Genomic DNA, 17262 nt, shown 5'->3' on the forward strand with positions numbered 1-17262 from the left:
AATTAAGCTATCATTTAGCCTTTAAAAAGAATAAAATTCTGCCACATGCTACAACATGGATGAACCTTGAAAACAGTATGCCTAGTGAAATACAGACAGAAATGGACAAACACTATATAATCTCACCTTTATGAAGCACTTAGAAAAGGCAAATTCATAGGGACAGAAAGTAGAACAGAGGTTACCAGGGAGTTTGGGGAGAAGGGGAGAAGGAGTTATTGCTGAATGGCTACAGAGTTTCCGTTTGGAATGAAGAAGTTCTGGAAATGGATCTTGGTGATGACTTGACAACACTGTGAATGTACTTAATACCACCAAATCACACACTTATAAAGGTTAAAGGAGCATATCTTATACACATTTTACCTCAATAAAAAATTACTTTGATACTCTTAGAATGGAAAAGAACGTCTCCTAAGGTGTCCAAGAGCTGGATCAAGAGAGCTGTCACAGCAGTGCAGTGGGGAAATGGCACTGGGGGGACAAGGGACAATGGGAACAGCATCAGGCTGCCCCTCTCCAGTGGTGACTGGCCTTCGTGGCCAACCCGGGAGGACCAGGATGTTATTTTATAAATGGAGCTGCAAGGTTTCCTTATAGATTTATTTCTTTTTAAGAGTAGTCTTGAAGACTACTTTCCTTTTCTTATTGTAGCCCACACTCCCAGTGTCTTCTACAAATGCACGAATGCTTGAAAGTCACAAAGTATTAGGATTACTAACATGGTCATTCCTTTTTCTGATGAAACATTTTTAGAGAAGACATCTGTTAATGGAGCTTAGAGATTTCCAAGTCAAAGTAAAATCTAGCCAATGAGACAATATGGTCTAAAGAGCAGTAAAACACAGTAGCAATAAACATTTATAACAAGGCACTTAGTGTTCTAGAGAATACACTAATAATACACTAGAGAATAAACTAATTAATAACTTAGGGAATATGGCATTTCGTTGTTGCTGTTGTCTTTCCATGATTCTTGGATGGTAGACTAAATTTGTAAGTGAGAAGGCTTTTCAGGTAGGACAGAACTATAAAAACTGAGATACTTCCAAGAAAATCCCTTAAATTTTTACATGAGACAGTTAGCAAGATGTTCAGAGAGGTTATGCCTCTTTACATTAAAAAAAATTTTTTTTTTTCTGGGGTGCCTGGCTGGCTCAGTCAGTGGAGCATGTGACTCTTTTTCTTGAGGTTGTGAGTTTGAGCCCCACGTTGGGTCTAGAGATTACTTACAAATAAAATCTCTAAAAAAATTTTTTTCCCCGATCATAGAAAGTAAAATATACCTGCTAAAAATTTGGCCTTTACAGAAAGCATGAAGAAAAAGACCCAACTACCCCTTAAACCACATCACCCATTAATAAGAACATCTTGATACATTTCCTTCTGATCCTCTATCTTATCATGTAAGATAATCTTTTTTTACTTAACATGTAAAACATTTTTTTAATTTAAATTTTTTTAAAATTTAAATTAAAAAAATATTTTTTACTTAACATGAGAGCACAGTCATTGTTCCTGACACATCCTTATACACACAATCCTTATAAACATAATTTTGGTGTCTGAATAATACCTGAGCACATGGATATAAAATTTACAACATTTCTCTATTACATACTTAACTCATTTCTATTTTGCTTTAAAAACATGCAGTGGTGATCATATCTTTGGGTATAAACACTTTTCTCCATTTCCCACTATTTCCTTATGTGAGTTTCCAGTGAAATTACTTGATCAAAGTCTGTAAATGCTGTAAAGGCACCACAGCCACAACTGCTTCAAAGTCTTTGCCAATTAATGCTCTTTCCGTTTGTCTTTATATCTGTCTCTATTTCCTCAATTAAGTTGCAGTTTGTATTATTCATTATTAAGATTATTACATAGTAAAGATATTATCCAGGTACTTGCATTTTTATATTATGAATAAATCATTGTATCTTCCAAGTGGCTTTTGGAAATAAAGCTTTTGATCTGCTGTCACTTCAAACCCATTTTACTAAAGTCTTATTAATTGTAACAGCTGTCTTGGAGGAGTTTTAGTTATATAATCTGCCACATGATACTTTTATTTTCTCCTTTCTAACTGCCAAACTTTTTTATACTAATGTTAAATCATAATGGTGATATTATGTTGTAATTAGAATGTTCCTAGTTTCACGGCTAAAAATTATGTTTTATGTTGGTTTGAGATAAATATTTACTTATTCGTTTAAGAATATTTATATTTATTGAGTACCTACTAAAACCAGGGGTATAATGGTGAGAGGAAAAAAATGGATAAAAATTCCTACTTTCAAGTTTATATGGTCTAGTAAGAAACAAAGTCCTCAAAGAATCACAGGACAAAATTGCAAAATTATAAAAACTAACTGCCCAAAGTATAAGGAAGGATTGGTAATCGTGTAACAATAAATACGTATACAGACACACACGTGTGTGTACGTGGCGGGGTAGAAGGGGTTAACTCAGTGGGCCGCGCTGCTCACACTTTGCACGTTCTGTACAAGGGCTTGTTTCCGTGACAAAGGTCCTCTAGGTTGGCTTCCGGTAACTGAGCCCTTAAGAGGTTCCGACTGCGGCCTCTCTCCCTCGCGGAGGACCTCGCTGCAGGCTCCGGCAGTCTGTACAGAGCGAACGTGAACATGACAGGATGAACACCTGCCTTCCGTCTAAGGGCCGGGAGCTTGAGTGGCTGACCTCAGTCACCCAGCCACCGTATGCCTACACGACACACCGGCTCGAGCGAGCCTGGCGTGCATGGTCACGCGGGAAGTGAAGCACGTGGGAGCTTGCGCTCGGTCTCCCCTGGACTTCACCTCGTGCTTTCTCCCTCTGCGGACGCCACTCTGTGTTCTGCTCACAACAGCCTGTAACCTCGAGTATGACAACTTCTAGGCTCCGTGAGTCCTTCTGGCAAATCGCCGAACGTAAGGGGATGCTGGGACTCCTCTGCACAGGGCACACAGGAACACATCCTCCAAAGCTGCTCTTGGTCCCAGCTGTTGGGAGCTGCAGCCGGAAGAGCGAGCAGGAGCCGCCCGGCTGGAGGGAGCACGACGAAGGGAAAGTGGGGGGAAGAGTATTTCACAGCCTAGAAACGAAAGGAGGGAGAAGGCCACCGACAGCCTCACGGGCCTCACTTGGGAGGGCATCGGAGCTGCGAGCAGGCGGGGACGTGAGCAGACGCCCAATCCCGCAGGTGCAGCACCGACCGGAAGGCTTGCGGCCACTGTGAACCGGCCAGACGAGCTTGTCGTGATGGTAGGTGGCATCCTTACATTCCACTGATTTTAATAGTGGATGTTCAATTCTTGCTGTCGTTCATGGGGTTATTTGTGTTTATTATTTTTTTTTAAAGCTGGGACGGATCCTGAACGAGTGAGTTCTTGCGAGGAAACGCAGAGAACAGAACGGACAGGAAAGCTAATACAAGAAATCAGAGGGGAGGAGTCTATATTTTCACTTTCTTCGGAGTTCTCCTGCAACCTTCTCCAAAATGCTTACATTTATTTGAAGGCCTGCCAACAATGGGTTTTACGTTCAGTCTTAAAGCTACTAAAGGTTTTTAAACTACATGAGGGCCGCCTGGGTGGCTCAGTACGTTAAGCGTGTCGGACTTCCGCTCAGGTCACGATCTCCTGGTTAGTAGGTTTGAGCCCCGCATCAGGCTTTTTACTGACAGCTCGGAGCCTGGAGCCTGATTCAGACTCTGTGTTTCCCTATCTGTCTCTCTCTCTGCCCCTCCCCTGCTCGCACTCTGTCTCTGTCTCTCTCTTAAAAATAAACATTAAAAAAACCTTTTTTTTAAAAAGGAACTACACATAAGCACTTACCATTATAGAAGAATGCCTAATATCTAATGCATAGGTATGGTCCCAAACATGGGATTTTAATTTTAAAAATTTGCTCGTATCTTCTTTGCTGATCCCAAGATTGTGAAGGCCATTCATTATTTTTCCTTCTAGTTTCAGCATATCCAAAATTCTTTTAAAGAAAAGAAATGAGTTTTACTTTCATTTGCCACATTAAAAAAAACTTTAACGTTTATAAGTTTCTTAAAGCATTAGAAACAGATTCCACTGGTATTTTTATGAATATCAGGAAAAACATAAAACTTATTAACAAACAAGGAGTTCTAATTATCTAGGGTAAGCTCATGTTGACTTTTTGTGTACATTGACAAAATCTTTCTATTTAAAAGGCAAAGCAACCAGATATATTTATTACACTCTTTAGCAAAGAAGTGAAGATATGCTCATCCCTGAGCAAACCAAAAATGAAGGGAAAAATATACTAGGTCACCATTTTGGTAAATCAACTAATAAAACAAGGGGACCCATGATATAAAATTTTAGCACAGAAAAAGCCCCATTAAAACATGAAAGTTCACATCTGTTTAGAACACACACTAAAATTTCTCACCATATATGTAACACTTTGAGAGCTCTTAAACACGACAGGAAGATTACTGCTAAAAATAACAACATCAATATACAATCCCACTGGCAAAAAGTTTGGGCAATTTGATTCCTTACACTTCTACTGATCAAGCTCACACTGTGTTCCAGGTAAGTCTACGTCCTCCCCAAACAGAGCGCACCTCACAACCGCCTCAGGACGTCCTGGTGATGCAGGCGAGGCCCAGACAGGTGGTCTCCTGCCCAGGCCTCTCAGTGGGTGAGGACAGAGCTGGGGTATGAATGCTATAGGAAGGCAGTGCTTCCCTGTATCTGTAAAGGTAAGACTTTACGGGTAGTGGTAAAGTGTGTGTGTGTTTTTGCAAAGGTAAAGCTTTCCCAGGCAAGAAAGCACTTTATTGCTTTTTGAAACCAAGTGTTAAAATTCATATTTATAATAGTTAACCGAACTGCTTCATCACAAAATCCAACCATGGAAGAAGTCGCTTCACTTTTCAGAAATGAACAGAATCAGAATAAAGCAATGTGTGGATTTCAGAACACCATGCTCAGGCAGGCCTGGAGAGATCTACATTTAGAAGGCTGAGATCTAATGTCCGAACTCTTACAAAAGCTGGTTTTTGTTAGTGTTTTCAGCTGGCCTGGATGACTTGCCTCTGAATGTCTGTACCCCAGGCACTCCTGACCACTGCTTTACAAAGCACCGTTTTTACCCACCCGCCTCCAATCTATGGGAAGATGACATGTATGCTCAAAAGAGCACTAGCTTAGATACCCCAAATCCCAATCTGATTATAAGATTTAGTCTGGGCTACCATGCTACTTCACGTGAGGCTTCTTGAAATTCTTAACCCCTTTGGTCTACATTCCCTTATTTTGTAAGATAAGAATTGTGGATTGCTTGCCAGTGCTCTCTCCGTTTTTAAAATTTTATGATGCGGGGCATCTGGGTGACTCAGTTGGCTAAGCCTCCGACTTCAGTTCAGGTCATCGTCTTGTGGTTCGTAAATTCAAGCCCCGTGTCAGGTCCTGTGCTGACAGCTCGGAGTCTGGAGCCTGCTTCAGATTCTGTGTCTCCCTCTCTCTCTGCCCCTCTCTGGCTCATAGTCTTTCTCTCTCGAAAATAAATTAAAAAATGTAAAACAATGAACATTTCATGATGCTTACTGGTCACTCTTTTTGGACAACTTTAATCTCCACAGTTTTTGTATCTACCGTCTCTGTTATCCCAACCTAGTCTCCAAGGAAAACCATCGATAGAAAAACCTTATCGACTTACACGGCACACTGGAAAGAGCATGAGGTTTTGAATCCTGCTTTTTGCCAGCTGTATCCCTATCTATGAGTGACATTAGTGTCATTTTCCCATCTAAAAGAGAGAATGGCGATAATCACTGTATAAGGTATTAAGATTAAATTAACTCACTACTGGGCATACAGCTGTCCTCTATAAGCATTATTTCTTCCTTGCTCTTTTCAAATCCTGAATTTTGGCTACCAATGGAAAAAAAAAAAAAGGTTCTTTAAATATGCTAGGTCTATTTATTAAGAAAATGCCTTATATCTATAGATTGTGAAACAAAGTAATTTCTCATGCTTCTCTTTGAAACAGGTACTATCTTTAGATTGGCTTAGAGCCCTTCACTGGCTTCTCCAGCCCTGAAGACAAAAGGCAAAAATCCGAAACTGGGTCACGCAAGCTGACCCTTCTCACATGTGTGGCCTCAGCTTCTTCTGGCTTCTCACTCACAGCCCGGCCAAAGGAGTCCACTGTCATTTTCTCCAAATACCCCATTGCTTGCAGAACCTCTACTGTCCACTTTGCCTGATTTGTCCTTTAAGTGTTAGCTTAAATTATCACTTCCTTGAAGAAATCTGACATTTCTACTTGTCCCTATGTTCCACCAATAACTAGTTTAAATCTCTGGAGTTATAACCTCCCAGAGCACTGGGAGCTCTGGGAGGTTTATCTTTTATAATTCACACTGTCATTATATATTTGGTATCAGTTACCCAACTAGACCACTTATTTCTATCTCTACCATTATACCCCCAATATCGACCAGCTTCTGTAGCATGCAGACACTCAGATATTTACTGAATTGAATTTTAATATTGAATTAATTTGCAATACTGAATTCTAATGCTGCGTGCATTACAAATACGTATTTATCAAGAGCCCCGAAGGATTGTGAGTCAGATAACTTCAGATACACAAAGAAGCCCCACACAAGTAGGGATATCAAGACGCCTTTGTTCCGTCTGTCTCTTTGGCAGGTATACTGTGGTGACACCACTCAAGCAGAACACGTTGGTTATCAAAATGCTTAATATCCACTCGTCACCAGCTTGTCTGGTCAAATCTGTGGCTGAGGTGATTGTTCAAAGAAAAAGATGAGTCGGTGGCTCTAGGGCACAGGTGTGAAACCCCATTTATGGAGCTCCTCAAATTTGCTCAGCCCTACCTGCCTTCCTCCCTGGTCACTGCTACAGCCTCCTGCTGTCTAACCTCGCTGGGGAGGAGAGCCAGGCTCGGCTTGGGCCATGACTGAACCACTGCTGGCCTGACCCATGGAGGCTCCAGCTCCTCCCACCACTTCCAGGACCTGAAGGTCACGGTGCATGGTATCAGGCCTCAACAAGCCAAAATGCAATGAGACAGGAGATGGGAAAGAAGCTAATTCCTCACTCCCAGTCTTTTCTTAAACAGGCAATTCTGAAGTACTAGTGGCACAGGACCTTGCTCTAGATTTAGGACGTAATTTCAGTAATAGGATATTTTCCTTCCTTCTCCTCTCTCCTGAATCACTTCCTTTCATGCTCCACACCGGTTTTATTCTACATGTTCTGATTTCTTTTGGAGAATTTGTTTATTTTGGGCTAAAAATGCCAGAAAACCTCAATATCCTCACGCGTTTTCTTTTCCTCCTTGGAGGGAATTACAGTAGTTACGACTAGTGATTTTGTATTACGTGTTGTGCAGATCGCTACCTACCAGGTGGAGGAGCCAAGGGGGCTTTATTTCTTGAACAGCCTAAAGCCTTTCTAAATTACTGGGCAAAATGTTCCTATGAAGACTTTACCGAAATCTACCCACCATTCTTCTCCCTCTCTCAAAAAAATTTTTTTTCATGTTTATTCATTTTTGAGAGACAGGGGTTGTGTGGAGACAGAGAGGGACACAGAATCTGAAGCAGGCTCCAGCCTCTGGGCTGTCAGCACAGAGCCCGAAAAGAGGGGCTCGAACTCACGGACCTCAAGATCATGACCTGAGCTGAAGTCAGATGCTTAACCGACCGAGTCACCCAGGCATCCCTTTTTCTCCCTCTCTTAAACCCACTTTCACTGTTCCTGAGCACAGATGAAGTTTTGTCCCCCTGAAGCTCACAGGCCAGGAGCTAACCACCACTCTACTCTATGTACAGTACTTAGCCTACAGATACTTCATTATCATTTTTCCCAAGGATCGAACTAAATAAAGAGAAAAGCCTCATTTGAACTACTACTATGTTTCTAAGTCATTCCTATACTTTCCTACTCTTTCCAAATTGGTAAGAAAAGAAGATGAACATTTAATTAACTGAAGTTCAATGAAAGTTTATTCAATTGAATTAAAATAGAATATCTGAAGTATTGTGTTTACTCAGTTTACCTTATTAATTTTTAAAGTAGTTTTATGCTTCTCTTTAAATGTAAAATAATTTCAGATTGAGTTTTCTTCTGTTTGACCCTTGACTAATTTATGGATCAGTGGCCATGATAAACACAATACTTTGTAATTTTGCCCTACAGCATTTTTCAAGAATTGTTTTTGACCTAAACAGATAATACCCTGCATTCTATAATTTCAAATTTCCTTTCTGACAAATACAAGTCCTTTAAACTCTTTTTGTTTTCATTCTTCTGGGGAAATGTGTCATGTTCCTTTCAGTTCCTTTCTGGAGGGTAGAAGTCCTCAGCTGCTCAGCCCAATCCCAAGGAACTTCCCTGCTAACGGACAGACCTACTCATGAAAGACCGTTCCCAACAATGTGACAAGTACAGGACGAAAGTTCAGAAACTTCAATTTTCACATCTGAACAGATGTTGCCAAGGTCTCTCCCAATTCTGCGTTCTAAGACAGTTGTGAGTACTCCACCAGAATAATAACAGAATTCTGCCCATGACAAATACAAGACTTTCTGAAGTCTTGCACAAACACATGTATTTGACTTCCCTTTAAAGTAATTATTTGCATTTTGGCAAATACAAAACTTAGGACAACATTTGCCTTTATACAAGCCATAGTTAGTTTGTATCAGTAATTCAATACTTACCTAAAAGAATCATAAGCACTCATATCCACACGAAGTCCATTTATGAACAGACAAGCATCACCTGGCTGAATTTCAAATCTAGCATGAAGACCCTTGAAATAGAGCAGGGGAATGGTTAACCAAGTCATGTACCAACAGTGATCTATGCCAGGAGTCAGCAAACTTTCTGAGTGTCATATAGTAAGTAGTTTAGGCTTTGCTGGCCACATCATCTCTGTCACAACCACTCAACTCTGTCCTTACAGCAAGAAAGCAGACACAGACGTGTAAACAAATGGGCGTGACTATGTTCCAACAAAACCTTTATTTATAAAAACAGGTGGCAGGCCAGATTTGGCCTATAGCTGCAGCAGTTCACCCATCCAAGCTAAGTGATGGAAATCTTATGATAGGTTAGAGATACAAATACCCAAATATTTTGATTCTGCAATACAGGATATTAACGGTCCACTTCAGGGCACCTGGCTCTGTCAGTTAACCATCTGACTTCAGCTCTGGTCATGATCCTCGTGGTTTGTGAGTTCAAGCCCCACATCGGGCTCTGTGCTGACAGCTCAGAGCCTGAAGCCTGCTTCGGATTCCGTGTCCCATCCCCTTTCTGCACTTCCCTTGCTCTCAAAAATGAATAAACTTAAAAAAAAAAAATAAAGTTCTAATTCTACGACAATTACTTAATTCATTTTGTATCACGTGTGTATGCAGTTGTACACACACTTAGAATTTGATAGGTGCCACACACCTAACCCAGGACTCAAAACTTGGGTGTATCTGTAAATATGTGTTGGAGATCACTCTAAGTTCATAAAGGCTTCCATTAAAGACTTATCTCAATGTTGTTTTTTCATTCAGTAAATATCCCCTGAGCACGCGCTCTGAGCTAGAAACCACTCCAGGCATTAGAGCAGTAACAAAAGTACAGAAAGTGACCTTCTTGCCAGTGAGGGGGTCAAATCAACTTTAAAGCCTAGTCTTGCTACTTAGTCACGGTAAGATTTGGATACAGTTATTTGCTTCGTATGTCTCAGTTTCATCATCATCATCATCATCTGCAAAACGGGTGTACTTATTCCCATCTCACAAGTTATAGGCTGTAGATGTGATATATATTGGTGCCTATTCACATATGCGGCACTCACAAACGAAGCTTTTATTATTATTGTTAGCAGGGCAGGCAAATTCATTTAGAAGGAAAAACAATTTCAAAACAGTGCATTTCAGTGATGCTATGTGAGTGACCTAACGGAGACTTCTATAAATTATTCTGGAAAGGCAGGTGAAGCAATTAACGTGAGGAGATTCAGAGAAGGCTTGGCAGAGGTAAATTTTTCTCTATGGTGATCACTCACCACGACAGGTTACATAAAGAGAAGGGAGAGAAGGAACTAAATTTGTAATAGGACAGAAAGTATTTCCACTTGATTTACAGAATAGTAGCAAGAGGTTAAACCTGAGAAGATTCATAGGTGAAAATAGGATTTATCTTTAGCTATTTCTATGCCTTTCTATCGAAGACTTATTCTAAGAAATCTGCATTCCAACTTCATAATCTACAGATGTCTAATGAACTCATCACTGTTTTCCCCAAAACTTGCCCTGAACCTTCACACACATGGCCTCCAGCTCTCTCCAGCACCTCATTCATTTTTAGGCATCTCAACAGTAAGGAGACAGCATATCAAGTACACAGATCTATACTAAATTGCTAATTCCCTCAAGAATGCTGATGCCAGCCCCTGTGCCTCGAACAAAGAAGATACTCAAAAAAGGGTAATAAATTAAACTCAGTGGATCTGATTGCTAAAATACTGTCTACTGGCCGACAAGTTCTTTCTCATTCCCCTCAGAGGAGTGAGCCTTAAATCCTGGAAAATTACCCTGAGAATATGATTTAAGGTAGCTTTTCGCAAATCAAAAGGTAACACTTCAGTTTCCAACAATATGATGAACCAGAGATCCTGAAATTCTAACTAAAAAAAAAATACAACATGCTGGATTAAAATATTAATAATGCCCTCTAAATAAATGGTTTAGTTCTTAAAAGTAAAGCATCTAAGGGCAGAAAAGAAGTGGGAAGAGGAGTCAAGGATGTAAGTGAACACTGAAGGCCCTGCCCCCAAGGAAATCTCAAGCTTCCCAGGTAGCCTTCGGTTAGGGTTTTAAGGGTGGGCCCACCCAGGGCAGGGAGGAATGTCAGATCCTTGTGCGCACAAAGGAGTGTTATACTCACAGTGAGCCTGGCAGAAACAGCATAGAAATTTGCCGATCTCCCCTTGGTTCTTGGCGGGGGAAGAACAAGTTTTCAGTAAGGATTCATGACCTCTTTCATTTTTAGGAGTTTGAGGCTTGACTTCACACTATTTTTAAGGTCTAAAACACACACACAGACCTTTTATTGGAAGTGGAATTAAGCTGGGGGTGCTCCTAGGCTTTGAGCAGAAATGAATACAAATTCCCAGTGAGAAACAGGACCTCATTCAAAAAAAGAGGGGATAAGCTGAGGCTGAGGAGAGATCCAACTGGCAGAGAAGTAGGGAAACCTGTAGTTCCCTCATCCCTCAAACACAGCAGTGTTGAGGCCAAAGGACTTTGAATTCCAAGAGTCCAGGCCGCAGAGTGACAAAGACGTCTCCAGGGACCCATGGGGACAACCTGGCGGGTCATAGGTGCGTGATTGCGAACTGGGAAGATAAAACAGGCTGCATAATGCAGGGATGGGAGGGATCCCCTTCTGCACAGAGACAAAGGGATGAAAAAGAGAGACTAAGGAAGCGTAGGACTATATCTGGACAAGAGAAAAACCACAGAGCAGGACAGAGAAAGATATAATCTCTAACTGTGGGGCTTCCTCTGAACTGAGGCCGGCTGCCCTGTTTGTGCACCTGGGGAGGAGGGGAGCCAGCCCTGGGCTCGGTACCTAGTTCAGAGGTGCAGTCTGCAGTGGGAGAAAGTGATCCTCTCCCTGGAGTGCTGTGGGAAGAAGGTATATAACCATTCAAAGGACAAAGGCTGCCTGTGCCCACCAGCCAGAAGTCATGTCTGCCACACGGAGCGCCTCTTCCCCGGAACTGTGGTGCACAGAGCAGAGCCCTTTAAGACATCGGGGTTTAAATCCCAGACGTGAGCCAGGGAGATGCGAGAGTTGGGGGAGTGGGGCAAACTGCTTCATTCACGCCTTCCTGCGGCACTGCAAGGATGGCCTGAATGAGTGGTTTGGGACACCTGGTCGGTGAAGGAGAGACTGGAGTGTCGCCATTTTTCTCCCCACCACCTCCAACATGTGGCATCAGGGAAGGGACAGCAGGTTCACAGTGGAGGCGGGGACCCGCCCACACCAAACCATGCCCCTCTGTGCCTGCTGACTCTGGATCTACTGGGACAGGACAGATGTTAACCAGACAGCCCCTCCTCCAGACCAGTGCTGCCCCTGGTTCCAAGGCCCCCAGTGGTTTTGCATTTTCTTTTTTTTTTTTTTTTTTTTCCCGTGTCTATAATATTTATTTATTTATTTATTTATTTTTTTTGATTTTATACATTGAACTTTTTTTTTTCATTTTTTTTTTTTTTTTTTTTTTTAATATATGAAATTTACTGTCAAATTGGTTTCCATACAACACCCAGTGCTCATCCCAAAAGGTGCCCTCTTCAATACCCATCACCCACCCTGCCCTCCCTCCCACCCCCCATCAACCCTCAGTTTGTTCTCAGTTTTTAACAGTCTCTAATGCTTTGGCTCTCTCCCACTCTAACCTCTTTTTTTTTTTTTTTTTTTCCTTCCCCTCCCCCATGGGTTTCTGTTATGTTTCTCAGGATCCACATAAGAGTGAAACCATATGGTATCTGTCTTTCTCTGTATGGCTTATTTCACTTAGCATCACACTCTCCAGTTCCATCCATGTTGCTACAAAAGGCCATATTTCATTTTTTCTCATTGCCACGTAGTATTCCATTGTGTATATAAACCACAATTTCTTTATCCATTCATCAGTTGATGGACATTTAGGCTCTTTCCATAATTTGGCTGTGGTTTTGCATTTTCTAATTCTTGGACAATTCTTGTTTTGTGTGTGTGTACATGTGTGTGTATATATATAAATACACACACTTTTTTTTTCCCCCCTCTTCCTTTTCTCCTTATTTCTTCCCTTCTCTAGTCTGGTTATTCTGGTTGTTGGTTTGTTTAAGCAGACATATTGAATCTATTCTCTTTACTATTCTATATCTCCTTCAGTTTCCCCTCTGTCTAGATTAAGCCATAGAGTTTCTCTGGTCAATTTTCTTTTCTTTTTCCCTGCTCCTGTCATCTCTCTCTTTGTATGGGATAAGGCCTCTTCCATCAACACCATCACCCCGTTGTTTTGCTGTAGCTGGTGTTTTTGTTTTGTTTTTCTGTTTTTTGTTTTCTTTTCCAAGGCTACTTCAGCGAACAAATCAAAGCACACCTAGTGGAAGGTCCAAAACATCACGATGGGTAGGGAGATAAAGCAACCACAGTCACAACAACAGAGAGCAAGTAGCACACTCCAAAAAACACCTCCTGAAGGGCCAGGCCCTGGAGACTGTATGACCCCTCTTTAATATAGTAGTGCAGGACACACAGCAAGCTTTTAAAACACATAAGGGACAGGGAACTAGCCAAAATGATGAAACGGAAGAATTTTCCTCAAAAGAAATTTCAGGAAGAAATGACAACTAAAGAATTGATCAAAAGATATAAACAACATAAGTGAACAAGAATTTAGAATAGTCATAAGATTAATTGCTGGGCTTGAAAGAAACATGGAAGAGAGCAGAGATCTATTGCTGCACAGATCAAGGAAGTAAAAAATAGTCATGATGAATTTAAAAATGTTGTAAATGAGGTGCAAAATAAACTCGAGGCAGTGACAGCAAGGATTCAAGAGGCAGAGGGGAGATTAAGTGAAAGAGAAGACAAAATTATGGCAAAGATGAAGCTGAGAAAAAGAGAGGTAAGAAAATTCTGGACCACGAGGGGAGAATTAGAGAACTAAGTGGTAAAATGAAACGGAACAATATCCATATCATAGGAGTTCCAGAAGAAGAAGAAGAGAGAAAGGGGCCGTAGGTGTACTTGAACAAATCGTAGGTAGGAACTTCCCCAATCTGGGGAAGGAAACAGACATTGAAATCTAGGAGGCACAGAGAACTCCCTTCAGACGTAACTTGAATCCATCTTCTGTGTGACATGTCATAGTGAAACTGGCAAAATATGAAGATAAAGAGAACTCTGAAAGCAGCTAGGGATGGACAAATTAGACACCCACACACTACTAAAACTCAAATGGGAAGAAACAGAAAATTTAAACAGACCCATAACTAGACAAATGGGCCTTAAGGTCTACAAGGGTACCCATAAGGGTAGTAGCAGACCAATCTACTGAAATGGGGCAGGCCAGAAAGGAGTGGCAGGGAGTTTTCAACGTGCTGAAAAAGAAAAATATGCAACCAAGAATCCTTTGTTCAGCAAGCCTGTCATTCAGAATAGAAGGAGAGATAAAGGCTTTCCCAGACAAACAAAAACTGAAGGAGTTTATGACCACTAAACCAGCCCTGCAAGAGATTCTAAGGGGGACTCTGTGAGTGGAATGTTGCAAGGACCACAAAGGACCATAGACATCACTATAAGCATGAAACCTACAGATAACACAATGACACTAAATCTGTATCTTTCAGTAATAACACTGAATGTAAATGGACTAAATGCTCCAATCAAAAGTCATAGGGTATCAGAATGGATTAAAAAAAACCAAACAAAACCAAGACCCATCTATTTGCTGTCTACAAGAGACTCATTTTAGACCTGAGGACACCTTCAGATTGAAAGTGAGGGGATGGAGAACCATCTATCATGCTACTGGAAGTCAAAAGAAAGCTGGAGTAGCCATTACTTATATCAGATAAACTAGATTTTAAACTAAAGGCTGTAACAAGAGATGAAGAAGGGCATTATATCATAATTATGATGTGTATCCATCAAGAAGAGCTAAAAATTATAAATGTCTATGCACTGAATACAGGAGAACCCAAATATATAAAACAATCACAAACATGAGCATCTTATTGGTAAGAATGTGGTAATTGCAGGGGACTTTAATACTACACTTACAGAAATGGACAGATCATCCAGACAGAAAATCAATAAAGAAACAATGGCCCTGAATGATACAATGGACAAGATGGACTTGACAGATATATTCAGAACTTTCCATCCTAAAGCAGCAGAATATACATTTTACTCTAGTGCACATGGAACATTCTCCAAGATAGATCATATGCTGGGTCACAAAACAGTCCTCAATAAATATAAAAGAATTGAGATCATACCATGCACATTTTCAGATCACAATGCTATGAAACTTGAAATCAATCACAGAAAAAAAATTGGAAAGCCTCCAAATGCATGGAGGTTAAAGAACATCCTACTAAAGAATGAATGTGTCAACCAGGCAACTACAGAAGAAATTAGCAAATATATGGAAACAAATGAAAATGAAAACACAACAGTCCAAACCCCTTGGGATGCAGCAAAGGGAGTCCTAAGAGGAAAATACATAGCAACCCAGGCCTATCTCAAGAAACAAGAAAAATTCCAAATACAAAATCTAATAGCACACCTAAAGGAACTAGAAGCAGAACAACAAAGGAACCCCGGGCCAGCAGCAGAAGAGAAATAATAAAGATCAGAGCAGAAATAAACAATATAGAATTCCCGCCCCCCCCCCCCAAAAAACAAAACAAAACAGTAGAACAGATCAATGAAACTAAGAGCTGGTTTTTTTTTTTTTTTAATTTTTTTTTCAACGTTTTTTATTTATTTTTGGGACAGAGAGAGACAGAGCATGAACGGGGGAGGGGCAGAGAGAGAGGGAGACACAGAATCGGAAACAGGCTCCAGGCTCCGAGCCATCAGCCCAGAGCCCGACGCAGGGCTCGAACTCACGGACCGCGAGATCGTGACCTGGCTGAAGTCGGACGCTTAACCGACTGCGCCACCCAGGCGCCCCAAGAGCTGGTTTTTTGAAAAAATAAACAAAATTGATAAACCCCTAGCCAGACTTCTCAAAAAGAAGAGAGATGACCCAAATAGATAAAATCATGAATGAAAATGGAATTATTACAACCAATCCCTCAGAAATACAAGCACTTATCAGAGAATACCATGAAAAATTATATGCCAACCAGCTGGACAACCTAGAAGAAATGGACAAATTAGACACCCACACACTACTAAAACTCAAATGGGAAGAAATAGAAAATTTAAACAGACCCATAACTAGTAAAGAAATTGAATCAGTTATCAAAAATCTCCCAACAAATAAGAGTCCTGAGTCAGATGGCTTCCCAGGGAAATTCTACCAGACATTTAAAGCAGAGTTAATACCTATCCTTCTCAAGCTATTTCAAAAAAATAGAAATGGAAGGAAAACTTCCGGACTCATTCTATGAAACCAGCATTACCTTGATTCCCAAACCAGAAAGAAACCCCACAAAAAAAGGAGAATTACAGACCAACATCCCTGATGAACATGGATGCAAAATTTCTCGACAAGATACTAGCAAATTGAATTCAACAGTATATAAAAAGAATTTTTCACCATGATCAAGTAGGAATCTTTCTTGAGCTGCAGGGCTGGTTCAATATTCGCAAATCAATCAATATGATACATCACATTAATAAAAGAACGGATAAGAACCACATGATCCTGTCAATACATCCAGAAAAAGCATGTGACAAAATACAGCATCGTTTCTTCATAAAAACCCTCAAGGAAGTCAGGACAGCAGGAATATACCTAAACATCATAAAAGCCATACATGAAAAGCCCACAGCTAATATCATCCTCAGTAGGGAAAAACTGAGAGCTTTCCCCCTGAGATCAGGGACACGACAGGGATGTCCACTCTCACCACTGTTGTTTAACATAGTGTTGGAAGTCCAGCTAGCTAGCATCAGCAATCAGACAACAAAATGAAATAAAAGGCATCAAAATTGGCAAAGAGGTCAAACTTTTACTTTTCGCAAATGACATGATACTCTACATGGAAAACCTGAAAGATTCCACCAAAAGGCTGCTAGAATGGATACATGAATTCAGCAAAGTCACAGGGTACAAAATCAATGTATAGAAATTGGTTACATTTCTATACATCAATAATGAAGCAACAGAAAGAGAAATCAAGAAATTGATCCCATTTACAATTGCACCAAAAGCCATAAAATACCTAGGAATAAACCTAACCAAAGATATAAAAAGATCTATATGCTAAAAACTATAGAAAACTCATGAAGGAAAATGAAGGAAACGGAACATCCCATGCTCATGGACTGGAAGAATATTGTTAAAATGTCAATACTGCCAAAAGCAATCTACACATTCAATGCAATCCCAATCAAAATTGCACTGGCATTCTTCTTAAAGCTAGAACAATCAATCCTAAAATTTGTATGGAACCACAAAAGACCCCGAATAGCCAAAGTAATACTGAAAAAGGAAACCAAAGTGGGA

General features: G+C 40.6%; 1 protein-coding gene across 3 annotated transcripts in view; it reads right to left on the reverse strand.

The window, feature by feature from the left end:
* UGGT2 (UDP-glucose glycoprotein glucosyltransferase 2) overlaps positions 1-17262 on the reverse strand; it is a 198263-nt gene that overhangs the window by 104198 nt on the left and 76803 nt on the right. For all 3 annotated transcript variants that reach the window (XM_042979427.1, XM_042979424.1, XM_042979435.1), the window contains exons 11-12: positions 8738-8829; positions 3837-3987 (exon numbers count right to left, since the gene is read on the reverse strand). In XM_042979427.1, coding sequence (XP_042835361.1) covers positions 3837-3987; positions 8738-8829 — 243 coding nt within the window. The remainder of the gene's footprint in view (positions 1-3836; positions 3988-8737; positions 8830-17262) is intronic.

The sequence above is a fragment of the Panthera tigris genome, chromosome A1 (genome assembly GCF_018350195.1).
Source record: "Panthera tigris isolate Pti1 chromosome A1, P.tigris_Pti1_mat1.1, whole genome shotgun sequence".
In the NCBI taxonomy this organism is placed as follows: Eukaryota; Metazoa; Chordata; class Mammalia; order Carnivora; family Felidae; genus Panthera; species Panthera tigris.